The sequence below is a fragment of the Ipomoea triloba genome, chromosome 9 (genome assembly GCF_003576645.1).
Source record: "Ipomoea triloba cultivar NCNSP0323 chromosome 9, ASM357664v1".
NCBI classification, from domain to species: domain Eukaryota; kingdom Viridiplantae; phylum Streptophyta; class Magnoliopsida; order Solanales; family Convolvulaceae; genus Ipomoea; species Ipomoea triloba.
Genome location: NC_044924.1, coordinates 13,386,963 through 13,414,429, shown reverse-complemented (window position 1 = coordinate 13,414,429; position 27,467 = coordinate 13,386,963). Strand labels below are relative to the sequence as shown.

Sequence of the window (27,467 nt, the reverse complement as noted above, 5' to 3'; positions counted from 1 at the left end):
TATTATGTCTACTACGTAAATGTCTAGACTTACCATTATACATATGACTCCGTACTCTCTCAATTGTGGCTTGACTATCATAATGCACACATATGGAAGGTACAGGTCTTTCCCAGCTAGGAATATCCTCTAGAAAATGGCGTTGCCATTCAGCCTCTTCACAACACTTATCCAAGACAATCATTTCAGATTCCATCGTGGATCTGGCTATTATTGTTTGCTTGGAATATTTCATGCAACGACTGCACCGGCTAGTGTAAACACATAGCCACTCGTGGATTTAGAATCCTTAATGTTCGATATCTAGTTAGCTTTGCTATTCCCTTCAAGTACAGTAGGATAGCTTTAATGATGTTGATTAACATGATTGAGTTCTGATTAGAAAGTGATTAACTAATCTAGACTCAAAGGATTAATTAACCTTACATCACCTTTGAGAAATGGGAAGTATGGAATGTCAACACCAAGGTGTTTGATGAAATGCCTCTTAACCACTTATGAGTCATGAGAATATCCTTAAATGTTCTAAGAGTGTGGAATGACCTTGAGAAAGGCTTCCTCTCGGTCAAAAAACATCTGTCATCAATCCAATTGGGAGGGGAGTTGTTAGGCGTCAGCCGGGATGGGGGTAGGTCGAGCCAAGTCCAGTCCCGGAGGAGGATGATGGGCGTGAAGGCTAAAGACCAAGTCAAGCATGTTGCGCAACTGGACTTGGTGTTCAAAGGTTGCGGCAAGTGCTAGGAGTGGCATTATTGGGCGTCGACTGGGGTAGGCGTAGGTCGGGACAAGTCCAGTCCCAGGATGAGGATGATGGGCGGCAAAGGCTAAGGAATGAGTCAAACATTATGCGCAACTGGGGTTGGTGTTCAAAGGTTGCGGTAGGTGTTGGGAGGGGATTGTTGGACGTTGGCCGAGTTTAGCCCTTATTCGATTCGAGACGTGGCGATACAACTTACCATAGAGGGATGTGGTTAAATGGTTAATGTCCACCTACTTATCACCAATTAGTTTTAAGTAGGATATGACAACCATATAGCTAAAGAACGTAGTGGTTAAGTGTGCTTGACTTACAGTAGTCATAGGATGGGTGACCCCTTTGGTAGCAAGCATAGTGCATCGCTGAGATCTATCAGATTGGTTGGAGGGTGTCATTTGTGCACCGTGTAATCATTGTTGTGCAATTATCGTTGTAGACATATGTTGGGTTATGCATTGATGCGCTAGGTGTGGTGCAGCTTAAGGTGTTAGACTGTGTGTTAGTTGGAGGCCATTGGCTATCGTTGTTAGTGTGAGATTATGTGTTTGGAGATTTTTTTTTTTTTTGTGATTGGGGGATATTTGTAAGGAGGTGGTGCATCATATATAGAACCTAAGGATGTTCATTTGTGCACTTAGTGTGGTGCATCGTATGATCGACGTTGAGATGTGCATTGGTTGGAGGGTGCCATCTGTGCATCGTATAATCGGTGTTGTGCAATTGTCCCTATAGACATTGCATTATTTCAGGTTTGGTTTCATTTTCAATTTTTGTTTGTTTTGTAGCTTGAGTAGTTGGAGGAGTTCAGAGATTTTAACGTAGAACACTATCAAGCTTAGAGATACGGAGTGGCGGGAGTGCATTTGAAAAGGATAGCGAGAGATGTTTACGTTGTTTTGTTGCAGATTGATGCTATTGTGGTGACCAAATTTCCTTTCGGAGCACTTTTTCTTATTAGTTTGTGCCTTAATTAGCGCTAATTAGAGTAATAGGAAGATTTTATCACGTATAAATGGTACACTTGTGTCTAATGTCTATTGCCCATATTAAACCATAGATTCCACCTGAGCCATAGTTCTCAAGAGAGTAGAACCCTATATGTGTGTGTTCAAGTAAAATAATACTTCCTTCGTCCCATTTTGATTGTCTCATTTTGATTGTCTGATTCGTTTAACGAGACTTGACTGAAGTTATTTTTAATCTAATATTTTATAATATTAAGTTTAGCATTAATATATAAAATTTATATATTTAGACACTATATTAAAAGTAGTACTAAACACAAAAAATTAAATTTAAAAGTAAAAAAAATTACTAAAGAAAATAAGCAATAAAGAAAGAGTTGATTTGACTAATAAATAGTAAATAAGACAAGTAAAATGGCACAGAGGGAGTAATAATAATAATAATAATAATGTTGGGTGTCGATCGGGTTGGCTGAGTTTAGCCCCTGCTCGATTCGAGACGTGGCGCTATGGCTTACCATGTAGGGATGTGTTTAAATGGTTAATGTTCGCCTACTTATCACCAATTGATTTTAAATAGGGGATGACAACTAAATAGCCAAAGAAATCTGTGATTAACGTGCTTGACTAGGGGATGACAACTAAATAGCCAAAGAAATCTGTGATTAACATGCTTGACTTACCACAGTCACTGGATGGGTGACCCCCTGAGAAGTAAGCATAATGCAGCGCTGAGATCCGGGTTTGAATGGAATGTGGGCGTAGCGGGTAATGGGCGCGTAGGCTAAAGATCGAGCGCGCAACTCGGCTTGGTGAAGGGGATTCAAAGGTTGTGGCAGGTGCTAGGAGGGGATTGTTGGGCGTCGGCGTAGCGGATAATGGGCGTAGGCTAAGGACCGAGCGCTCAACTCGACTTGATGAAGGGGATTCAAAGGTTGTGGCAAGTGCTGGGAGGGGATTGTTGGGCGTCGGCGTAGCGAATAATGAGCGCGTAGGCTAAGGACCGAGCGCGCAACTCGACTTGATGAAGGGATTCAAAGGTTGTGGCAGGGAGGGGATTGTTAGGCGTCGACCGGATAAATTGATCGAGTTCAGCCCCTGCTCGATTCGAGACGTGACACTGTGACTTATCATAGAGAGATGTGGTTAAAAGTTTAATGTCCACCAAAGCGCTGAGATCCATCTAATAAAATAATAATAATAATACAGCAATATTATCTATTGTGTTTTATTTTCATTTCTGCATACAAATGTAATTGAAAGCTAGACAAATTCGAAGAAGGATTTCACATTGTATGGCTGGACAAGATTGTGGGCTCCATTCCAAAGCAATCTAGCAGACATCAGGTTGGACTTCTCAGTAGGGTGACCATTATCAAAAAACAAATAATCTCCAACATCTTTGCATAACTCATACTCTTTTAGTTGCCCCCTTTTACCTCCACAGCTACCCAATCCTCTAAAAGGACCACTACCGCAGCATGCTGTCTTCGTCTCTTTGAAACCTTAAACCATACAAATTACATAAATCTTATAAGTATTTAATTATGAGCAATGTGTCAAGGGAAAAGATGAACTAGTTGACACACTAACCATATTTCGAAGAATTGTGAATTGCATTTGTTGTAAACCTCAAGAAATCGAAATATGAATACTTAAATCCTTGTAATGTCTTCTCCAGATTGTTGAGCTTTTTGGGTAAAGCCTTATTGTGCATCTTCGCCATGTTATGGAGTTCCTTCACATAGCCACTATTATTCTTTTGTTGAAGCTTGAAGGCCCTGGCAGATGGGGTGCTGCCTAAAGGTCCCACAGACAAAATCACAAATTTTCTTCCTCCTTCCTTGTATATATCCTACATTAATTTGATTGAAATAAACAAGCACTAGAGTTAATACCTGATTTGGTCTCTCGACTATTAGAATTTCACCACTTTGATTCTAGACTTTTGAACTTGTTCAATTTTATATCCAACTATACAATTGTTAAACCAAAATATCCTCAATCAGGACTATTTTGGTTTGGACCAAAGACTATTTTACATAAAAATTATATAGATACGAATAAAATTGAGCAAGTTTGAAAGTCAATGACCAAAGTCGTGAAATCCTAATAGTCAAGGGACCAAATTGGGTATTAACTCATAAGTACTAGCATTGTATAATATCTGGTAAATGAAACTTTAAAACTTGATGACAAACTATAAATTAAATTGTACCTTGATAACATTAGTGAGATTACCAATCACCATCTCCACATATTCCTGGCGAGTATATGAATTAAAGATGGTGGAATTTGTTGAAAAGCGGAAGCCTAAGTCATTGTTGCCAATACTAAACATGTACACAGCATTGGATATGAGGGTCTTTGATTCTTTGTCCCCCAACATCTTCTTCAATTGTTGTGCCACTTTCTTGAAATACCCAAGTTGTGTTTTCAGATCAATTACCTGCACAATATCAAACAAAGATCAAGCAACTAATTAAACAACAAATGGATTCATGCATAAGACTTGAGTATATATCCATAGTTCATTCCATATTATTTGTCCGCATAATTAAAAATAAAAAACTTATTTTATGGAATATCATCATCATTCACAAAGTTAATCCAAAGGGATAGCTCAAGTGGCAAAGGAGTTTTTTTGTGGTTAAGAACTCCGGGATAACTACAGTTTATATCGTGGGCCAGGATCCTGTAGACCCTGGTCCAATACACAGAATTTAATTTCATAAATGTACATAATTCATGTTCATAATACACATACAGATAACTCTGGTCCCTATCCAATACACATAATTTAATTTCATAATGTACAGAATCCGCGTTTATAATGCACAAAATTCATGTTCATAATACACATACGCATAAACACAGTATAATGAAAATGAATTAAACACTTAACATAATACACAGAATTCATATTCATAGTACACAAAATTCATGTTCATTATATCGTGTTTGTGTATGTGGGTTATGGACATTTATTATGTAAATAATGAACATGAATTTTGTACATTATGAAGTCATATTTTGTGTATTGGATCAGGATCCTCAGTGCACTGTGGATCCTCGTCTACGATATAACAATTGGGGATAACCCGAGTTCGATTCCACAAGTGCCATCAATTCCTTTCAGGTAAGTTCCTGTGCTTCTCAGAACGAGTTGAGATTAGTCGGGTGGACTCGAACCGTTAAACAAACAGGAAAAAGCCAAAACACCTTGTGGGTTTACACAAAAAATAATAATAATAATAATAAAATAATCATCACTCACAAAGCCAGAAAAGGTTTCAACAAGGCAACCGGCACCCGCTGATGCAAAGTTGACTCCGTTAATAAATCTCCGATGATCAGTCCGGAAGTACGCCGGAATTAATGGTAGTTTGGCAAACTGGGCTGTGTAACCAAACATAGAAGATAAAAATCACAAAGAGTAAAATAAACTGCCCACTAAAATTAAAGATCAATAGTTAAGGTAGGCCTACCAATAAAATCTGGCATGAGACGACCATTAGAAAACCTGCCGGTGGGGTGCTTGAAATATGATTCACCATAGGGTGGAAAGTTAGCCTGGAAATTTGTGGTAGTATTGATGTAGTTATTGTTGCCAGGATCAAAGATTGAGTCCCCAAACACAAAGAGGGCAACTTTATGTTTCTTGTGATAGTGATGAGTCTCATGGGCTAAGCAATGCAATTGCAAAGCAGTAGTTAAGCTGCCAAGCAAAGCCAAGGCATACACATAGGAATACAAACAACCCATTTCAAGGAATTATTGATGTGGTTGATGAGCAGGCCATTTGTGGTCCTCGGGATGACTAATTTAGTAATTTTAATACTACTTCGAGTCATCTGTTTATGCCGGCATCTTTGAATCCCCTTTCTGATTCCAATTTTTTATCCATCCCCGTAATATGCGAAATTCAGATCACATCACACTAATATTCACTAAATAATGTTTTAAACAGGTTCTGTCTTTGACTACTTAATTTGAGTATTTTTAAATGGGATAAGAGTCAAACAGACCATTGAACTATTAATGAAAGTGCAATTAGCCCCCTCAACAATAAAAAGTTTTCATTAGGCACTTAAACTTTAAAAGAAAATGCAATTAGACCTTTTTATAGGTTGTCATTAGGTAATAGGTTAAAATTAGCTAATTTGACATCCACATATATTCTAAATTAGCTAATTTGGCATCCACATATATTCTAAATGCTGACATGTAATATATTTAAATTACAAAGCTCAAGAGTCAAGCCGTCGTTCAATCTCATCAGAGCTCAGGCCGCCGTCCGATCTCAAAGCACTCCCCATGGTAGCCAATAATTTTAAAAAAAATATTTAATTATTTAAATATATTACATGTCAGCATTTAGGATATATGTGGATGTCAAGTAAGCTAATTTTAACTTATTACTTGATGGTAACCTATAAAAAGGTCTAATTACATTTCTTTTTAAAGTTTAAGTGCCCAATTGAAGTTTTTTGTAATTGAGAGGGCTAATTACACTTTCATCAATAATTCAAGTGTCTATTTGACCCCTATCCCTTTTAAAATTCTTTTGTAATGCCTATGCCAACAAATATTTTTGAGTTTTTCCTTTATTTATTTAATTAAGTAAAATAATTTTAAAATTTATTTCTTAAAAAAGTTAGTATTACTTTTTGATTTTAAGGCTTAGGTCCCCGTCTCACATTCTCTAGAGCCCATACATCAAAAACCCGTGCCACTGCAAAGACTTTGATCATCATATAATAGACACAAACTTTGATCATTATTTTACTTCAAAGTCATCATCAATATAATAAGTGTTATTTTGTCTTATTTGACATAGTGCGAGACAAGACCTCTGACCATTATTTTACCACAAAACCTACAATATGATAAGTATCATTTTGTCTTATTTGACGTAATTACACTATTGCTACAATTTCGAAGGCTTACTTGGCCCTTTTTCCAGTAAGAATACAAAGGACTAGGAACATAACCTATCCAGACTCCCTACTTTCATATAGAGATACCATTCAAGTTATGGTGGAAAATCAATGTAATGGCAGAATCTGCAATGGCAGCAAAGAGTAACTTGGGTGGGGAGGGGGGAGGGGGGGATGATAAGTATTACATCCACAATAAAAGACAATGCACATGACTCCATTAGATTTCAATTCAAACATAAAAAAGCAAGACAGTAAAAAAAACAGTTTTCGGCATACAGGTTCAGTCAATATTCCGTAATTAGATAATAGTTTCAATAAAGATGCAGTAAATGTAAAACCACTGAAGAACCAAAGTACTGCCAGAGTGCCCAGTGTGTCGTTTCCTGGAGTCCAGATCATATCGGAGCTAGTGCCTACCATGAACCTTCAGCACCAGATGTTGGATTCTCAAAAGCAGAGAAGCCCCAGTAGGTCTTTAATGAGTATGGTGGAAAAGACGTTGCACCCTCTTCTGTGATTTTCACTATCTGCAATTCCATACAATTGTCAGATGATCTTCAAATTTCATACCTCTAACAGAAATGTGAGAGTAGTATATAAATTTTGTTAACTTCAAATGGATGACATTTAAAGTTAAAAAAGTAATCTGACAATCACACAATTGTATGTGTTGATTTAGAGAGACACCTTAGACAAAAACCTAAGGAAGAATACTTTTTTGGATATCTTGCCTTTCTAGAAAGATAGGCCATTTCTTGGATAGCACATTTCGTGATGGGGAATAGGTTCATGTTATTTTGTTTTCTTTTCAATGTTAGCTGCATTGGAATGACTTCGCTTCAAGCTAGGAAAACTTGACTGTTGCTGCTGCTGTTATTGTTAATTTGTTATTATTATTATTATTATTGTTGTTATTATTGTTATTATTATTATTATTGTTATTGTTATTATTATTATTATTATTATTATTATTATTATTATTATTGTTGTTGTTGTTGTTGTTATTTATCATTTCAATTGTATGAATATGTTAAGAATTCTACTTTGTTAGCATTTGGACCAACAATAGCTAAAATGGCCTCCTTGTGAACCAACCCTTTAGGTAAAGGGGTTTAATTTGCTTGATAGTAGTCAGGGATGGGTTTAGAGGAAGCCTTAAAGATTTCTATATTGCCAGGAAGAACATGCATTCTGTTCCAAATTCAACTAGTTCAATAAAGACTTGCATGCGTAGGCAACTAGCTTAGAAAGACATAAAAAGCTGGAAAAGACAAATGAAAGGAAAGAAACTACTGCTACTTTTTTGCATCAACTGTTTAAAAGATGGAAAATCTAAGAAAGCAACATACCTGAATCTTGTTCACAGCAGACCTATCGCGGTACAAAAGCACACGCATGCATTTCTCCAATAACTTGACACCCTCTTCAAAGCTCAAGTTTTCATTCCATTCTTCACGCAGAATGGGTCGTGCAAGGTGATTCCCAAATCCAGTAGCCACATGGTTGTCCTCATAATGCACACCAATCATATTTACCTAAGAACCACATAAAACAAAGTAAAATTGCTTTCAAAGAGCATATGAAAAACATATGATATGCACAAAAGAGGAAAGTAATTTGAGGGTTTACCGTTCCGAGATACTTTTGTCCATTTTTCACACCACCAAGGATAAGGGAATTCCAAAGAGGGTTGAACTTATTGCGCCGATTATACATAACTCGGGTAAGATAATTGTGAACTTCCTTGGGACCCAATGAGTTTCCATCATCCCACATATTATCATATAAGCTGTGCACCCATGAAGAGTTGGAGGCAACCAAAATTCAGTAAGAGAAGAGCACTACACAACCAATGATCATTATAAAGTATAAACCACAAAATAAAAACAATATGATTGTGGAAGAATCCCCTAGCTTGTTACTAATTACACAGTGGATACTTACATAAGCTCGTCAAGGTAGCGCAAGATCTCTTGGAAATCACTAATCTCACCACTTGCACCAACAATGGAGTGTTTCCCAACAGGCTTCAGTCGCTCCACACTCTTGTAACGCAAAGTGGATCCATAAGATCCTGTAAATGAAAAATATAAAACTATTATCAACAAACTGAAAACACTGTTAAATCACATGTATAGCTACTTAGCTAGGCCTTCACAGTTTAAGTAAGATGTCAGAAAAATGTCCTAAGCAATTATTTGAGATCCAAAAACACTAATATTCGCAAAAGTTCATAGCCATCTGTTTCTTTTATAGTACAGTGTACACTAAAACTTATTTGAGTTCTAAAGTCTAAACCAAAAAAAGAAGAAAGAAAGATCAATATATTTCCCATATGGCTCGAAAGGGGGAGGGAAATCAGTTCTACAATTTTATCAGAAAAATTCAGTTCTATAAATTTATCATCTTTAGCCAGTAATATTATATAATTCTATACTACAACCCAAAATACATAACTGACAACGCAAGAAGAGAGCAGTAAAACTAGAGTTACAGAGAAATGAGTATAAAATAATATATTCTTGCAGCTCATCAAATCAGTATCATGATGAATCTTAGCCTGATACAATAGCTCATAACAACCAAGTGATATGAAACTAAATAACATATTCAAAACAACATTACCTCCCATATCAGCAACCAAAAGAACACCATCCTTGTATTTAATGCCAACCACTGAAGTACCTGTCACATATGGGTACCTATACCAAAACCCGAAAGAGTTAAAATCACAGGAATTGAGCGAGGGAAAAGCACAATCAACTATGGAAACATAAATGACCCCCATTCCAACTAGTTTCACTAAGTATAAACTTCAGTAGTTGTTCTCTTGCTATGTTTTACATGTGAGATTCACATTGGTTTGATTGCAAGCATCCATGACACAAATGGAAAAATGGCAAATAATATGGTTTCCAAAGAAATGGACTCCTCTCCCATTCTATATGGGACACTTAAGGTTTACATAATGTAGAATATGCATCGAAGCTCATTCAAGTAATTAAGTTGAGTTTGATTGCTAACAAACAATTGTTTATTAATCAAGCTAAATCAAACCCAAACACAACATGCAATGGCTCAACTAATTAACTGCCCTAGGACGAAAGGCACATAATACTATTAGTTCAATCCAACCATATTTATAAAGGCTAAGTGCGTGACACTATGCAAGGTGTGATTGTGCTTAGGCTGCTCAATTTAACATTCAAATGAACACAACTTCTGAGATGATGTAAATACAGTTCCTTTCAGATTCTCAAGATAGGTCACACTTGTCTATATGACCTTTTTCACAAGTTCCAAAATCCTAGCCTTTGCAATTCCCTCAATTCACCAAAATCTTTACTTTTCTTTTAAAATAAAATGCAATTCACAGCTCCAGCTGACAAATTTTGGTTGAAGGAGAAAACTTAGAGATCTTTTTAATATTAGTTTATGTTTCGAGGATTCCTACATATGGACAACCCTAGATCATCTATAACCACATTAGGAAAACAAGCATACACACGTACTACACATAAATATATGTACAGCGTTAGATAGAGAGGTTGAGTATAAGTACAGAGTTCTTTGAGAATCGCTCTGTGAACCTATTAAGCTGCTCTGAGCCGGAGTAGTAGAATCCGCCATCTGCGAGCATCATCATATTAGTAAAAACAGAAATCAAATTTCAATAATTTCCTGTGAAATATAATCTGGAAGAACATCAAAAGCTTACATTCATCTCTGAAACGTCGAAATTTTAGATCGAGAATGCTAAGTGACCGCTAATTTTACCCTTTTCGGCTTTTCCCCTTGCTCAAGTCTCAAGAAAGAAAATAAAAGAACGGAACTCTCTAACTGGGTCGGATTTGAAGGGCTTTTATAAAACTCTAATGGGCTTTCGGAAAAGAACACTCATAGTGAGCTAGGCTATATCATTATCTAAATTTCTGCCTTTGGCCCAAACTGGAGAAATGGGGTTGTTATGCCGTGGACCCAGGTCCACCTTGCAAGGTGGACCTAGGTCTACATTCACATACACTATACTCTACATTCACAATTTGTAAACTTCACATTCACACATTACAAGATTATATGTTTAGTAACTATACTCTACATTCATATACACTATACTCTACATTCACAATTTGTTAACTCCACATTCACACATTCAAAACTCTATATTCACATGTCCTATACTCCACATTCACAACTTGAGAACTCCACATTCACACATTACAGGGCTACAAGTTGCTAGAACTTCTTAACTCTATTACAGATTCACACATGCATAACTCTACATTCACGATTTCTATACTCCATATTCACAATTTGAAACCTCCACATTCACACATTTCTGGGCAACTCTACATTCACACAATCATAAATCTAGATTCACGATTTCTATACTGTACATTCACACTTTGAAACCTCTACATTCACACATTTTTGGACAACTCTATATTCAGCAATATGTTTACTAATTTAAAAAAAAAAAAAAAAAAACCGACAAAAACGACGTAGTTTTGGACCCAGGTCCACCTTGCAAGGTGGACCTGGGTCCAAAGCATAATTTGCCGGAGAAATGCTATTATTGGAAGTTTCGCCAATCATTATTGCATGGACCATAGTTCATACAGTTGTGTAGAACATAAAAAAAGTACATTTTTAATATACTAAAAGTACATTATTTTTGTACATAAAGTACATTATTTTAGAACACATTATTTAAGTACTGAAAGTACATTATTTTATATATACAATGAAATAATGTACCTTTAGTACAAAAATAATGTACTTTTAGTATAATAAAAATGTACCTTATATTAATGGTCCACACAGCTATGTGGATCATGGTCCACACAATAATTTGTCAAGTTTTGCCAGTTGATATCGCAAATTTTACTGTGGACCGCGTGGTCCACAATGGATTGTGCTTCATGCATTAAAACGACGTCGTTTTGATTAATGAAAAGAAACAGTTCTGTTCTGTGCTGTTAACTCTCTGTTTATAACATATTCAGTTTCATTTTGTATACACTACACTTCCCTTTCAACACAACTATAGTTCCTTTTCAATATAACTATAGTTCCAGTCGACATTATACAGTCAAATATGTGAAACTGTTATTTAATTTTTTTCGAACACAACTACAGTTTCTTTTATAATACACTAAAGTTTCCTTTCCATTGGGATCTTTGATTTCTACCCTAATAGGGAATCAATGACAGAGTCAAACCAAAATTTGAGAAACCGTGATAGACCAAATTATTATGTGGACCCCGGTCCACCTTGCAAAGTAGACTTATACACAATTTACATACTAACAGGTTGTTTGGTTGACAGTAATTGCAATGCAATTACCTCATAATTCTGTGAAGCTCTCAACTACGCCGTTTGGTTGGAGGGAATTGCAATTCCACCGAATTGCAATTCCCTCCCTTTGCTGAATTACAATTCATAGCCCCTCCCCTATGAATTGTAATTCGGTGCTGCAATGGAGAGGAGAAGCTGATGTTTTGACATTTTTACCCTTCTAATTATACAAGGTCTCATCATATTCATCAACTCCTATTCACTCATCCCATTCTCATCTATCATCTCTGCTGTACGTTTTTAGTTGTAAATAATAATAATAATAATAATTATTATTATTATTATTATTATTATTGTTATTATTATTATTAGAGTTAATTCCCAAAATGGTCCTTCGACTATGCCCTTTTCTTAATTTAGTTCCTTGACTTTTAATTGCACCCAAAGTGGTCCCTGACTATTGAATTTTAAGCCAAAATGGTATCCGTTAGCTTTGGAGTGAATATGCCGTTAAAAAGAAGGGTAAAATGGACAATTTATATATTTTTTAAGACTTTGATCAACTGGTTTCTTCCCTAAGTTAACGAAACAAATTGCAACCCTAATTGCGATTTTCCTAAGCCAGTTTTTTCCCCAAATTATGATGTAGAAGAAACCATAGCGGCGAACAAGGTCGCGAGGATCCTGGGCGTGAAGATGGTCTACACCGAGTGCGCAAGGCTCTTGGACAACACAACCTTGCAACTCAATGTAGCTGTCAACATCCTTAAACACCTCGCGGCGGTGTTGACTGAGATGGGTGCCAACAAAGACGATAGTGATTCACTTATTACCTCCATCGATAGCGTCGCTTGGGTGTATATGGAAAAGCTTGGTTCTGTCAGGGTTGAGGATCAATATGTAAATATATGGTGCAAGCAGATGGAGGTTCACAGCGTCCGGCCAACTCCATTTTGACCAACCTCAAGTACAATATGAAGGGAAAATGAACTAATTCATATGGATTGGGGTTGGACGTTGAATTGGTATCATATCATTCTTGTAATTCATGTACATAATGTGCTGTGATTCGGTATTATTAGATAATGAATGGAAATGAATTTGTTCCTAAATTACTGAGGATGATGTTTGGTGAAATGGTGAGTTCGTGGTTATTGATGAATCTATTATTGAAACAAAATTAAAAAAAGAGTCACATTTGTGTAAGATGATTTATGAGATAGGTATAAAAAATTTAATATTAATTTAAATTAAAAATAAATTGTGATAGATATTCTAATACTTATATATGAAATTCTGCAGCTAGGGTGACAACACATGAGCCCAAATTTTTAAAAAATATACTTTATATGTAATCTATTATTTTTGTACTTGATAATTATTTTTTAAAATTCATAGATTAATTTTTAATTGTATTTCAAAATAAAATTTTAGTGAAATCTTTGCCTTGGAAAGTTTGTGGATGAAGTTGAAGAAAAATATGCGCAAGTTGTTGAATTGGGGCTGCATATTGATTAAATTGGAGATGAAAATTTGAATTACCCATTTTACCCTTCATTTTAACCCCCACTTCACGCCAAAGCTAACAGATGTCCATTTTGGCTTGAAATTCAATAGTCGGGGGACCACTTTGGGTGCAATTAAAAGTCAAGGAACTAAATTAAGAAAAGGCCATAGTCGGAGGACCATTTTGGGAATTAACTCTTATTATTATTATTATTATTAAAATAATAATAATAATAGTAATAATTATAATTATTATTATTATTATTATTATTATTATTATTATTATTATTATTATTATTATTACTACTACTACATAAGGGTATTCCGGTCATTGTATCGTCTATTCCCTTTCAATTTCCTGTATTCCTATTTCTGCATACCAAACACTGTAATTTCAATTCCTACTTTATTCACCAAATTACAATTCTTTCCTCCCCTAATTCCCTCCTCCCAACCAAACGCCCTGTAAATGTTCACAATTTGTATACTACGAACACACAATGTTAACATATATGTAACTGATTACCTTGTTTTGTATCCACAAGTTCCTTTCAAATACTACGGTCAATTCCAATACTAAAAATACACAATATAATCCTTTTAAAATTTAGTACAACTGATATATGTTTTGACATAGAAACACTATTTACATTCTGAAAGTTCACAATTCCAATACTAAAAATACACAATTCAATGTCGTTTAGGACCAGGGTAAGGTGGACCTTGGTCCATGGTATAACAACTGGTGATAGATAGTTGCAGCCTTGCGGGAGCAGATCCAAAGGGGGTAATGGGGACAGTTGTCCTCCCCTCACCTACCCCAGCACAGTTATATATATATATATATATATATATATATATATATATAGGGTTGCACTCTAGTGCGAACTCTCGCCCAGGTAGGAAATGAGAACGCTCCACAGTCGTCCACGTGTCCAGATCAACGAATCAGATGCAATTTTAAAAAAATGACGCGGTGGCATTTTCGTAAATAACTGAAACTTTGGTGCACCTAGTTTCACTTACAAGTGCACCTAGTTTCACTTAAAAGTGCACCTAGTTTCAACATAGGTTGCACCTACTTATAACATTAGGTGCACCTAGTATTGATGCTCACTGTCATGGTTGCAGTAGGCGCTAGGCGCTAGTCGGGCGGTAGACTAGCGCCTAGCGCCTAAGCGGTCTAGGCGGCGCATAGGCGGTTCTAGGCGGCAACCTATAAAAACAAAAAATTAATTCATGTGTGTGAGTGTATGTCATATATTATATTACATATATTATATATATATATCTCTTACTTCTCTTACTTATATAAATAAATAAATTTAAATATATATAAATTTAATAATAAAATTAACCAGGCCGACTCGCTCAAGTTAACTCGGCTAACTCTGCCGAGTTGGGCGAGTTAACTCGGTCAAATTCGGCCTAGTCGGCCGCCAACTCGGCCCAGTCGGCCGAGTTAGGCGCTAGGCGGCTTCCTAGACGGACGGCCACCTAGGCGGACGCCTAGGGAGCTATTCGCCTCGGTCCAGGAGCGCCTAGCGCCTAGGCGGGGATTTTTGCAACAGTGCTCACTGTACAATTCACTTGCACCTGTAATACATTTTACTTGCATCTGCAATACATTTTACTTGCACTTGTGCAAGTAATTTACTTTGTTAACATTCATGCACCTGGTTGCAACCTATGTGCACCTAGTTATAGCAATAGGTGCACCTAGTTATAACATTATGTGCACTTAGTATTGATGCTTATTGTACAATTTACTTGCACTTGTAATACATTTTACTTACACGTGTGCACTTATTTTCACTTGCAGGTGCAAGTAATTTACCTTGTTAACATTTATGCACCTGGGTGCACCTATGTGCACGTAGTTATAACATGACGTGCACCTAGTTATAACGTTAGGTGCAACTACATTCCGGACACGTGGCGCGCTGTGATTCGTCCGCATTTCTCTCCTAGGCGGCAAGTACGCATTTGAACGCGATCCTATATATATATATATATATATATATATATATATATATATATTAGTAAAATAAATAACATATTATTATACATAAAAGTTTTCAAATTTTGAGATAGTTTTAGTTGGTAGTTTGTGATTGTTTTCTTATAAAAAGTCAAGGGGTTATTGCAATCTCTAATACATCTTATATACATTTTAATTTTTATCTTTTCTTAACACATCTTGAATATATGCTTATATTTTAGTTTTATCTTTCTCTAACACACTTTGAATATATAATTATATTTTAATTTTATCTTCTCATTAGAATTAAAATTGTAATTTGTGAGATTTATTCATAATTCTTAGTTTATAATTTGTGAGATTTATTCATTGCGCAGTTGTTTGGGATGACAAAAGGTGTTTACTGGAGTGTCTACATGACTAACATAAGCGGAGTATAGATAAAGAGTCTAGGTTGTTCATTTGTTATTCTTCTTGTTTTGTAAATATCTTTACTTTGCTACTTGATTCAAAGTGACCGTGCATAACTTGCTGACGGTAAATATGTGTTACCGGTATATTTTGAGTATTATCAGTATGAGTTTTGAGTACAATGTTGAGTGTTTAATACAATGCTTAGTACAATAGTGCTCTAGTATAGTAATGTCGCGTGTGTTAGAAAGTGTCCCCCTCCTCTATAACAGGGCTCTTCTTCTACTTGAGGTACAACGACTCTTTGTGACTTGTAACGATTATTCAATGATGGTCAGCCTTCAATGGTAGTGGAGCTGTTGATAATGATGGTGAGAAGTAACTCCTCTTCAATGTGCTGACCAATCATCTTCAATGTGCCACCTTTGTAAAATGAGTGACCGTTGTTGCCTTCGGGTCAGTGCTGGTGGTCCGGGTCGAAAATTATCCTGTCACCAGTCCCCCCACTCCCTAGCCAACGAGAGCGATTGAGGTGGTTTAGGAATAATGACTACTTGTGTAAAATTGTTTTCTTTTTGAACGGTAAGATAATTGTGGCCGAGGTGCGAGAACTCGGCCAAAGCTGGCCGAGGTGACGACCTCGGCCAAAGCGGGCCGAGGTGACGACCTCGGCCAATGCTGGACGAGGTGAGGACCCCGACCTAAGCTGGCCGAGGTGACCACCCCGGGCAAAGCTGGCCGAAGTGACAACCCCGACCAAAGCTAGCCGAGGTGACGACCTCGGCCCAAATTGGCCGCGGTGACGACCTTGGCCCAAATTGGCCGAGGTCATGGCCAATTTTCGCCTCGGCATGGCCTCGGCATATTTATTATTTATTATTATTATTATTATTTTGGCGTTGGTGTTTTTGACATCAAGCCTCCGACTTGACCCAGATAAACACTCTCTCGTCAGGTAGCTAGCGAGATCGAATCTCGTGCCGGCCCTAAGAGAATAGAGTGTGGTGTTTTCGTAGCAAAGCCTTAAGCTTTACCCAGAAAACACCCTCCCGTCAGGTAGCTAGCGAGATCGGATCTCGTGTCGGCCCTAAAGGAATAGAGTGTGGTGTTTTCGTAGCAAAGCCTTAAGCTTTACCCAGAAAACACCCTCCCGCCAGTTAGCTAGCGAGATCGGATCTCGTGCTGGCCCTAAGGGAATAAAGTTTTATTTTATTTTATTTTCACGGAATTTGAGTGGTGACGCTACTCGAGGAGGTGACGCAGCTCGAGGAGGTGACGCCACTTGAGGAGGTGACACTGTTGGAGGAGGTGACGCCACTCACTGCTTGAGGAGGTGACGCTGCTTGAGGAGCAGCGCCACTTGAGGAGGCGAGGAGGTGACACTGCTCAAGGAGGTGACGGCACTTGAGAAGGTGACGCTGCTCGAGGAGGTGACGCCACTTGAGAAGGTGACGCTGCTTGAGGAGCAGCGCCACTTGAGGAGGTGACGCTGCTTGAGGAGTTGACGCCACTTGAGGAGGTGACACTGCTTGAGAAGGTGATTCTGCCTGAGGAGCAGCGCCACTTGAGGAGGTGACGCTGCTTGAGGAGGTGACGCCACTTGAGGCCTTGTATCCCTGCTACTAGCTCGGCCATCATCGCCACCGTTTGTTGAATGGCCTGCGCCGCCGCTTGGAAGTCCGTGGCTTGGATGGGAGCAACATTCACTGGGAGGGGAGCGCAACCCCATCGTGGTTGCTGTTGAGTTGGCTACGGAGATTACCCTCTCGATGATGATTGTTATTGATCTGGTTGCGAAGATCACCCTTGCGGCGATCTCCCACGCGATTACTGTTGAGCTGCTCACGAAGATCGCCCGAGGCGTGACCATTGTTCACTTGACGAGAACCATGAGAGCTGCTGGATCCAGATCGCGTCATTGATAGCAAAGAAAAGAGTATGATGTTCGATGCTTGATGTTTGAATGCTTGTGAAAATAATGTAATGATTTTTTGCAGGTGGGTGGAGGAATATCATGTTGATGGTTTCTATTTTCATTCACTTCCATCAATGAGGTAGTATTGATGATAATACCGTTAGGTATAGTGTTTTGATATGCATTTTAAGCTTTAACAAGTAAATTAAAAAAATAGGGATTTTAATTAAAATAAATAATCTTTTTTTTGAAAAAAATATATAATTAGCGACGGAAATATCCATTGCTAAATTTAGCGACAAAAGTTGTCGTCGTTAATTCCTCACAAATTTCATCATCAAATTCGTCGTTGAAAGAAATTAGTGACGGATTTATTTTATTTAGCGACGGATATTTCCGTCGCTAGAACTATCGACGGAAAAAAATTTGTCGCTAAATTCTAGCGAGGAGGGTTTTAGCGACGGACTGATTCCGTTGCTAATCCGTCGCTAATAGAGTTTAGCGATGGATTTTGTCCATTTAGCGACGGATTTTGTCCGTCGCTATTTTTGCATTTTTTGTAGTGATACTTAGAATTTCCGTATACTTATCACTATTGTATCTTTTTCTACAACTGAAGCAGAATACATGGTTGTGACTGAGGCAACTAAAGATGTTTTGTGGCTTTTAGGGTTTATTAAGGAATTGGGTACTGAGCAATGTGGAGTTGAGTTACATTGTGAAAGTTAGAGTGCCATCTTTTTTACTAAAAATCAAGTTTATCATGCTATAACCAAGCATATTGATGTAAGGTTCCATAAGGTTGTTTCTAGTGAAATATTATGGCAGAAAATGCATACTAGTGTGAATGTAGCAGACATATTGACAAAGGCAGTTACTAGTGACAAGTCCAAACATTATTTAGACTTGTTTGGATGTTTCCATATGCTAGATGAGCATGGCTACCCAAACCCAAGGATATATGTGGGATATGTTTTTTTTCTCATAAGGGGAATATTTTCCAATATAGAGATTTTTTTAGTATGTCTCATATGTACGGAATGGAACAGAGTGAAGTGGGTTGAGTCCGTGGCATATTAAGCTCTTTTTTTTTTCTTTTTCAAAATCAAAACTATTTACATACATTTATTAACTGAAATAATTTTCATTTTTTCTTAATAATTTTCTAAGGGACTGAAAAAAATATTTGGATAATTTTATTTTTCTTTAAATTTTACAAATGAATTTGAAAAACTAATTTTTCTTGTTTTCAAAATTCTTTCAAATGCAAAAGCTTGCATAATTTCATCTATTATCATCATTATCATTACTTAAAAATCTCTACTGTACTCCACCTACCTATATGCCTTTACTACCCATCCACTCACCACTTACTTACCCTAACCACCTACCATGTACCATTTATTCCTACCACAACTAGCATACTACATTATTACCCTTACCTACCTACATATCTATCTTCTTCTTTTTTCTAACTATATACGCAATTACTATCCAACGTCATCATCGATCTTGTCTATTTTATCCAAAATTTGAAATTTTAATCCAAAATTTGAAATTTTATTTTCAATTTATTTATTTCCATTATCAATTTTCACATGCCACGACACTTACTAAAATCAAAACCTTATCCGGTCTCCTACGAGCTATAAATAATCCTCAAAGAGTTTGGATTGTCACGTCGTAAAGTATCACAAAGGTTGTAGCCCCATTACATACTCAAAACCATTGTACAAAACATGGCAAGACTATTGAGAAGAACACGTAGAAATAAAATGGTTGCTATATTCATTTTTAGGAGGAAGATAACGGCCTCAGATAGAATGCTTATCAATAGTTACTTGAGGGATGATGTTGGTCCTAACTTCAATTATCTTCTTTTTGAGTTAGTGCCAAACGAGGAATTAGATTCCATGAGCCTTGAAGAGCTTCGAAGCTATGTTGAAAATTTGGAGTCTTTGGAAGGATTATGGAAGAGTTTTCAAATTGATTTCATTGCTTTCTTGTATTTTATTATCTCAAAACATTTGGTCCTTGATTAATTTACTTCAGTTATGATTTATTATCTTTGGAACTAATTTTGTGATGGAGCAAAGCCTAATAAACAGTAATTGTGTTCATATGATTGTGAGATTTATAACCCTTATCCACAGCCATGTTGAAGGTCCATTTTGCCATACTAGTCTCATTGGACCTACATAGAAATACAACTGCAAAAAAGTTATGCATTTTTTTTCAATTATCATGTTCTTCTATATATTCGTATTATGAGATCAGTACACTAAGAATCGATAAGTACTATCATTATGCGTATATCCAATTGACAATAAATTTCACCATTTTAGGACCTATTTTTATTTTATTCGATGTTAGCAAAGCTACTTTTGTAAGACACCCCCACACTTTCATGTACTAATAAGAAAGTCTCCTACCTTTCCAGAACTTGTAAGGAATCTTATTAGTTTCTTGAAAGGTAGATTATTTAAAGGGGAAATAATGGTTTTAGTCCATCAATTATACCCATATTATAGACACGGTCTTTGAATTATTAGCATACGCAAATTTTTCCCTTTAATTATGTGTAAAGTGTCAATTTTTAGTCCACCACTAACAAATTACATTATTATTAATAATCCATTTTAAATTTCCAAATTATTGAGGGACACCTTAGTTATTTTTTATTTATATCATTTTGTATTAAATGATTAATTGATCATTGAGTGTTTAGCTACATTCCAACAACAACAACAAAATGTGTCTGTCAAACTCAATGATTAACTAATTATTTAATATAAAATAATATAAATAAAAACGACTAAGGTATCCCTCAATAATTTAGAAATTTAAAATGCATTATTAATATTAACATAATTTGTTAGTGGTGCACTAAAATTGCTACATTACACATAATTAAAAAGAAAAATTTGTACCTATTTGTTTATCATCTGTGTGGAGAGTCTATCACTGTTACTGCAATAGGCTCAGGTTAATGAATCTATTCATGGTTTTAGGGTGGCCAGTGGGGCTCCTCCTATTTCTCATTTGTTCTTTGTTGATGACAACCTGTTGTTTTTCAAAGCTAATGTTCAGGAGGCTAGGGTCATTAAACATTATCTGTCTGGTCAAGTTGTTAATTACCATAAGTCAAGTGTGTGTTTTAGCAAAAATACCACGGAGGCTAGAATAGAGGAGGTAGCGTTGGTTTTAGGGGTTCCCCTGGCAGCCAATTATGGGAAATATCTGGGTTTGCCTTCATTTGTGGGAAGGAATAAGAGGCTATTATTTATGTCAGACAGCGGGTTGGTGCTTTGAATAAGAAGTTCCTATCTCAGGCTGGTAGGGAGATTCTCTTGAAAAGTGTGGCTCAAGCAATGCCTACTTTCTCAATGAGTGTGTTCTTGCTTGCTGATTTTGTGTGTTTGGCACTTGAGAGAGTTATAAATGCCTCTTGGTGGGGCTCTGGTGGCGTGAATGGTAGTAAGATTCATTGGAAATCCTGGGATCGTTTATGTGTCCCTAAGAAATTTGGTGGTTTGTGTTTTAAGGACCTTCGTGCTTTTGTTGGTTTCATCAAAGTTGTAGCCCTTCAAGTTAGCTTTCCAATAATATAAAAATTACTTGATTTGGACATTCCTACGTAGAGATATGGTCAAAAAACCAAGCAGTGGACGAATTGTGCGGGAATTTCAACTTCTTGCTCTTTTGCTCCAATTTTACCGTTGTTTGTCCAAATGACCAAGATCATTAAAACCTCACTTGAATATCATCATTGCAATGTACATAGCCTAAGTCTAAGAACACTAGAAGCATCATGCATTAGCTAGCAATTCCATTCTTAAACTTCTTTACTATTGTTTTTTGAACACTTGTTTTACTCTCTTGCTACTACAACATGCTCAACTCCAGCTTGGGTTTAGTGACCTTGTATATGATATGTGTGATCTCTTTTCCTTAGTGTGAAAGCTTAGTAACACTTCCAAATTTGCCATCCGCGAGATAACGATAAACTCAGGAGTGATCCCAATCTTTGGCCAAAAACATATTTGTCACTTCCCTGGACTACCCCACATGCCTTTTTCTAAGGAGTAAGGGATCACCACTACTACAGAAACAACATATAACGTCGGTTTTTTGAAAAACCGACGTTAAAAGTGAAATAATAACATACGACGTCGGTTATTTAATTAACCATGTAATCACCGTCAAATTAGCTTTTACTGATTTTTACTTTCTTCTTCTTGTAATTTTCAAAGAGTTTAAGAAGCAGTTTGAGTTTTCTTTCTTCTTGTAATTTACTTTTACTGATTTTTATTTTGACGGATTTTTTAAATGCTTGTTAATGGTGTTTTAATTTGTTTCAGAATTCAAGGTTGTTTAATGCTTCTTAGTGCATTTTTCGTTTGTTTTTATAGAACAATATATATTACTTTGGTTGATTAACAAATCATTAACTCTTTTTTTTTTAATTATAAAATAACATACAACATCGGTTGTTATAAACAACCGACGTTGTTTCTTTTCTTTTTCTTTTTAAATTACATATGGCGTCGGTTGTTTATTAACAACCGACGTCGTTTCTCTTTTTTTTTTAAATAAAATAATACGACATCGGTTTTAAAACCGACATCATATTATTTACTTACTACGTCGCCCAGAACAACGTCGGAAAAAAACTGACGTTAAAAGTGTAAAATAACCGACGTTAAAAATATTTTTTGTAGTAGTGCACTCTCAACCTCAACAAAGGCTCACCTGTTGCACCATGTCATACCAAGATTTGTCACTTTTGGGTCTTGCATTATTTATTTTTCTCAAACTAGCATGTGCACACTCTCACTTTGAGAATTCGTTGACTTAGGTCCAAGCAAAATAAGAAGTGAACACATCATGCAAGCACACAAAAATGTAAACCTTCTTAGGTTTCTAGGCTATTCCTCACTTGGTGTACAAAAGAGCAATTTCCAAGAATATTCAACAAAACAAAAATTTTGGCACATCATTCAATCACATTTGTAAGGTGACATTAATAATAACACACTCTCCACCCCTATACACAACCATCAATCAAGAACCAATCAAAAGTCAAGATTTTTCATTCAAGCACAAAAGGGCGTCATTTCCACACTTTAAAACAAACATTGTCCTCGATGTTAACTTGAGGACTCGGTAGAAAAAGGAGCACGGGACTTGGGGTGTGAAGTAGGCACGAGACTTGATCTAAGGCAAAAGTGCATGCCCCTTTCCACACTTTAGAAGTAGGCATAGGACTTGGAGTGTAAAGGTAACCTTTGTGGATGAGAATTGAATGCTAATGAAAATGTGTGCACAACCCCTCTTTTCCACACTTTAAAACCAAAAATCTAGGCATAAGATATAACAAAGGATAGAAAATGATAATTCCCTTTTTGAAGAACATATCCCCATTCTCAATGTTGCATCCCAAAGTCTTTGCCCCAATAAGCTTATTTATCATCACCACAATCAAACAAAGTTAGTGGCATAAGAGAAATCAATATTCAAAAAGTGCAATGGAGTAAAGAACTACTCCAAATATCTACAATCTTTGTGTGTGTGTGTGTTTTTTTTTTAGAAGCTTGGGGTGCCTCTCAAGAGAGCCACGTTTAACGTCTTTAGCCCGACGCAAATGTAAAAGGAAAAAGAACAATAAAAGCTAAAGATGTAAAACAAACATCAAATTAAAAACAATCTAACTAGAAAGATAGAATCCAAATGTAAAGACTAAAAAACAAAGTAAAGTACCGAATTAAAAAGCAAGAAATAAAAGTGCATGAAAAGTAAAGAAAGTAAAGACGGTACCCCATACACGGGGCACCTAATGTTTGTGATGGGACCAAGAACCATATAGAACCACAAGTAACCAAAGTACAAAATAGGACAAGAACAAATGAGCAAGGAACACTTCATCAACCCTTCTTCATCTTTGAGGAACCTTTAATGCATGTTACCACCGTCAAAGGATGGTGGATGTAAATAACTAGTGAATTGAGCTTGGAGGTCCTCAATTGCTTGACCATGTCGGTGTATTTCCTTTCCGTGCCGGTGTATTTCCTCCCTTTAACTCCGAAGCTCGTTCATTTGCTCCAAGTGAACTTTGTATTGAAAAGCTCTCATAGATCCCCAATCCTTGACTATAGTGAAGTGGGAGGGAACCTCGGGCATGCTAGGTGGTGAGTGGGTAGTAGAAAGCATGGTAAGACTGTTGCTAATAACTAGTAGAAACAAGATGCTTGGTATTTTTAAATTTTTATAATTTTTTTAAACCCATAATTTTTAATTTATTTTAAATTATAATGTTTTTAGTGAAACATAATATTTTTATTAATGTTCTTTAATTTTTATTTTTATTATTATAAAAATTATTAAAAGTTTATTTTTATTTATATGTAATTATTCATGATTAATAAATTATTATTATTATTGTAAAAAGAAATTATATTCTCAAAAGTCATTCACATGACATCAACTACTAAAATTAATAGCTAATGTTACCAAATGCTTTTCATAAACATATAATATTTGATTAAACCAACTAACACAATTAGTTAACTACTAATCCAAGATGTTAACTTAGTTAACTATTAATACAAGATGTTAACTGCTAACGACTCAAGTGTCAAACAAGACCAATGAACTTATTAAAAATAAATATGTAGTACAAAAAAAATGATTATAACGTACTAAAATGAACATATCTAATCTAAAAATATAATAAGTGTGAATGAAGGTTATACCCTTCATTTATGTCCGTTTTTTCCGTTAAGTTTTTTTGTACATTATGCTATAAAAGTTGTACTTTACAATATCTTAGACAAACATACCCCTACCGTTATAACTTCCGTTATCTTGTTCACTATTGTTATCATGCACATGCATCCACTATATATTTTCTTATTTTCTTTAATAATAATAATAATATATACATATTATATATTGGAGTTATATGTTAGTTATTTTCTAAAATATAAATATAAAATTTATAAAAATATTTTACATTATTATTATTATTTACAATAATTTAAATATAAAAAATCTAAACAAATTTAAAATTTTAATATAATATTAATATTAGGCACATATTTTTTGTGCATCGCGCATAAGAAAAACTAGTATATATATATATTAGTGAATATGTTCTATAGGCCCTATAATTCAAGGTATAACAATTGGACAAAAGTTATGCTCAATCATTATTCTATCGGTCATGGTTCACACATTTGCGTGGTCCACAAATAAAAAATATATTATTTGAGTACTAAAAGTACATTATTTTATATAGTATCAAACAATGTACATTTAGTACATAAATAATGTATTTTTAGTATATTAAAAATGTATTTTATATTAACAGAAAATACATTATTTGAGTATCGAAAGTAAATTATTTTGTATAATGTACCTTCAATATACAAATAATGTACTTTTAACATATTAAAAATATACTTTTTCCGTCCCATTTTGTTTGTTTGATTTTGTTAGCGAAACTTGATTGAAGTTATTTAAACTCAATTTTTCATAACATTATGTTTAGTATTAGTATATAAATTTTATATATTTAGAAACTACATTAAAAATACTATTAAATACAAAAAATAAAATTTTAAAATAATTACAAATTCCTAAAGAAAATTAACAATTAAGAAAAATTAATTTGACCAATTAATAATAAATAAGACAACAAAATGAATGTATTTTTTTTTATTGTGTGAACCATCACATAAGGCCATCCCCATTCCCCATTAGCCATTTTAGCACGGTCTTTAAGGCCAAAAATACCAATTTGAAAGAGAGATAGTGAGAATATTTCATATAAATATAGAGACAGTAAGACGTAACTCTCGCGTCCGCTTGAGTTCGTAAATCTAATTTTTTTAATGAATTTATTTATTTATTTATTTTTCTTTTATCATATTTTTTCTTTTCTAATTACACTTGCAAACTCTTTTCAAAAACATGTGGATGGACTAAAAATTTGTCAATATGCCCGGGAAAATTTTTATTCCGTATATATCGAAATCAATTCAAATTTTTGTGCAACCGTTTTCGTTTTTCAGGAACGCAAAAACAAAAACACCAAAAGTGACGCGTCGTAACATCATTCGCTTAACACATCCTCATACGGATCCCTATCCGAGTCTATTTCATGGCCAATCCTGACCATTAAAATTTTCTCTCAATCTACGGCTCATACTTACTTTCAAAATCCCCAAATTTCAAACCACTCTGAAAATTCTCTCCGCTCCCGCTCTCAATCCCTATAAAATACATCCCACTCTGTTCCTAGCGAAACCACAACCTATACATACAATTTCTCTCTATATTCTCTCTCTCTATCTCTCATCAATTAGTTTTTCAGATGGCTCGTACCAAGCAGACCGCCCGCAAATCCACCGGAGGGAAGGCTCCACGGAAGCAGCTCGCCACCAAGGCCGCCAGGAAGTCTGCTCCGGCGACCGGCGGAGTGAAGAAGCCCCATCGTTTCCGCCCCGGAACGGTGGCCTTGAGGGAGATTAGGAAGTATCAGAAGTCGACTGAGCTTCTGATCCGAAAGCTTCCGTTCCAGAGATTGGTAAGGGAAATCGCTCAGGACTTCAAAACTGATCTCAGGTTCCAGAGCAGCGCTGTGGCGGCGCTTCAAGAGGCGGCCGAGGCTTACCTTGTCGGATTGTTCGAGGATACAAATCTCTGCGCTATTCACGCTAAGAGGGTCACCATTATGCCCAAGGATATCCAGCTCGCTAGGAGGATTCGTGGGGAGAGGGCCTAAGATGAAGGTTGATTGTGCAATCGTGGTAGCTAATGTGTTTTGACTTTTGAATGCCCAATTTTTTCGTAGATCTATTGCCCAGTGATGTGTGGTGTAAATCTTAGAAGGGTTTATGGGTAAGAATTTGATATAAACCATTGATGTATTAGCTTTTATTTTTATCAATCAACGCATTGTCCACCTTCAAGGCTGCAAATTGTATGTTGCATCCATTTAAAAATTTGAGGAGAACCCAAACATAATCAAATTTTATATCTTGGTAATTTTTGTTGAATTATTACACAACAGTCTACATCTTAACTTCGGAGTGACGGCTAATGACCTCCTCAGAGGACCCAGATTATCCAAGTCCCTTCGGAGACATCTGATAAAAATGGGAGATATTTGTTTTAAATTGGAAGTGATATTGAAAGTTGATTTAGAGTGGTTAGAGCTTCCTGCTTGAGTTGTTTCAATAAAATGACAAACATGGTGTGACCACTAACCACTAACTAAATAATCCCTTCTGGGTGTTTGGTATGGTGTGCACAAATTAGTGAAAACCCGATTGAATTGAAAAAGTTTTGTTAACAAGACCTACCATAAAATTGAGCTACAAAAAATTAAAGACTAAAGTGCAATCTCGTACCATTAATCATAAGCAATTCTTCATGCCGCATCCCTTTCATAAGTGATTATTTGATGCACAAATCATAATTTTTTTTTTTCCGCCTAGCCTTTTTTGAAGGTTTCCTTGTTGCTTTGCTGACATGGTGCCGGTAAAAATTTGATGTGGAGCTTAATTGACATTTTTCCTCCTTATTTTTAGTATTAATATTGTATATCCTTGCCCATTATTCAAGCTGTTCTCCATTCACAACTCCGAGGACGACACAATCAGACAACCATTTCCTCCTACGAAAAAC

At 35.9% G+C, this 27,467-nt stretch overlaps 3 protein-coding genes across 3 annotated transcripts; 1 reads left to right on the top strand and 2 right to left on the bottom strand.

Moving 5' to 3' along the window:
• Positions 1–2,875: 2,875 nt before the first annotated feature.
• On the bottom strand, positions 2,876–5,513 carry LOC116030255 (GDSL esterase/lipase 1-like). The gene is made up of 5 exons (XM_031272443.1): positions 5,211–5,513; positions 5,000–5,121; positions 3,941–4,171; positions 3,316–3,577; positions 2,876–3,227 (listed from the first exon to the last, which is right to left on the bottom strand). Exons 1-5 carry the CDS (start codon positions 5,485–5,487, stop codon positions 2,986–2,988), a joined length of 1,134 nt encoding a protein of 377 aa, XP_031128303.1. The 5' UTR covers positions 5,488–5,513; the 3' UTR covers positions 2,876–2,985.
• Positions 5,514–6,858: 1,345 nt separating this feature from the next.
• LOC116030256 (proteasome subunit beta type-4) lies at positions 6,859–10,520 on the bottom strand. The gene is made up of 7 exons (XM_031272444.1): positions 10,384–10,520; positions 10,228–10,295; positions 9,291–9,367; positions 8,610–8,739; positions 8,295–8,454; positions 8,015–8,200; positions 6,859–7,192 (listed from the first exon to the last, which is right to left on the bottom strand). Exons 1-7 carry the CDS (start codon positions 10,387–10,389, stop codon positions 7,079–7,081), a joined length of 741 nt encoding a protein of 246 aa, XP_031128304.1. The 5' UTR covers positions 10,390–10,520; the 3' UTR covers positions 6,859–7,078.
• A 15,570-nt stretch (positions 10,521–26,090) lies between these two features.
• Positions 26,091–26,825, top strand: LOC116030297 (histone H3.2). The gene has a single exon (XM_031272513.1). The coding sequence runs from the start codon at positions 26,152–26,154 to the stop codon at positions 26,560–26,562; it is 411 nt and encodes a 136-aa protein (XP_031128373.1). The 5' UTR covers positions 26,091–26,151; the 3' UTR covers positions 26,563–26,825.
• Positions 26,826–27,467: the final 642 nt, after the last annotated feature.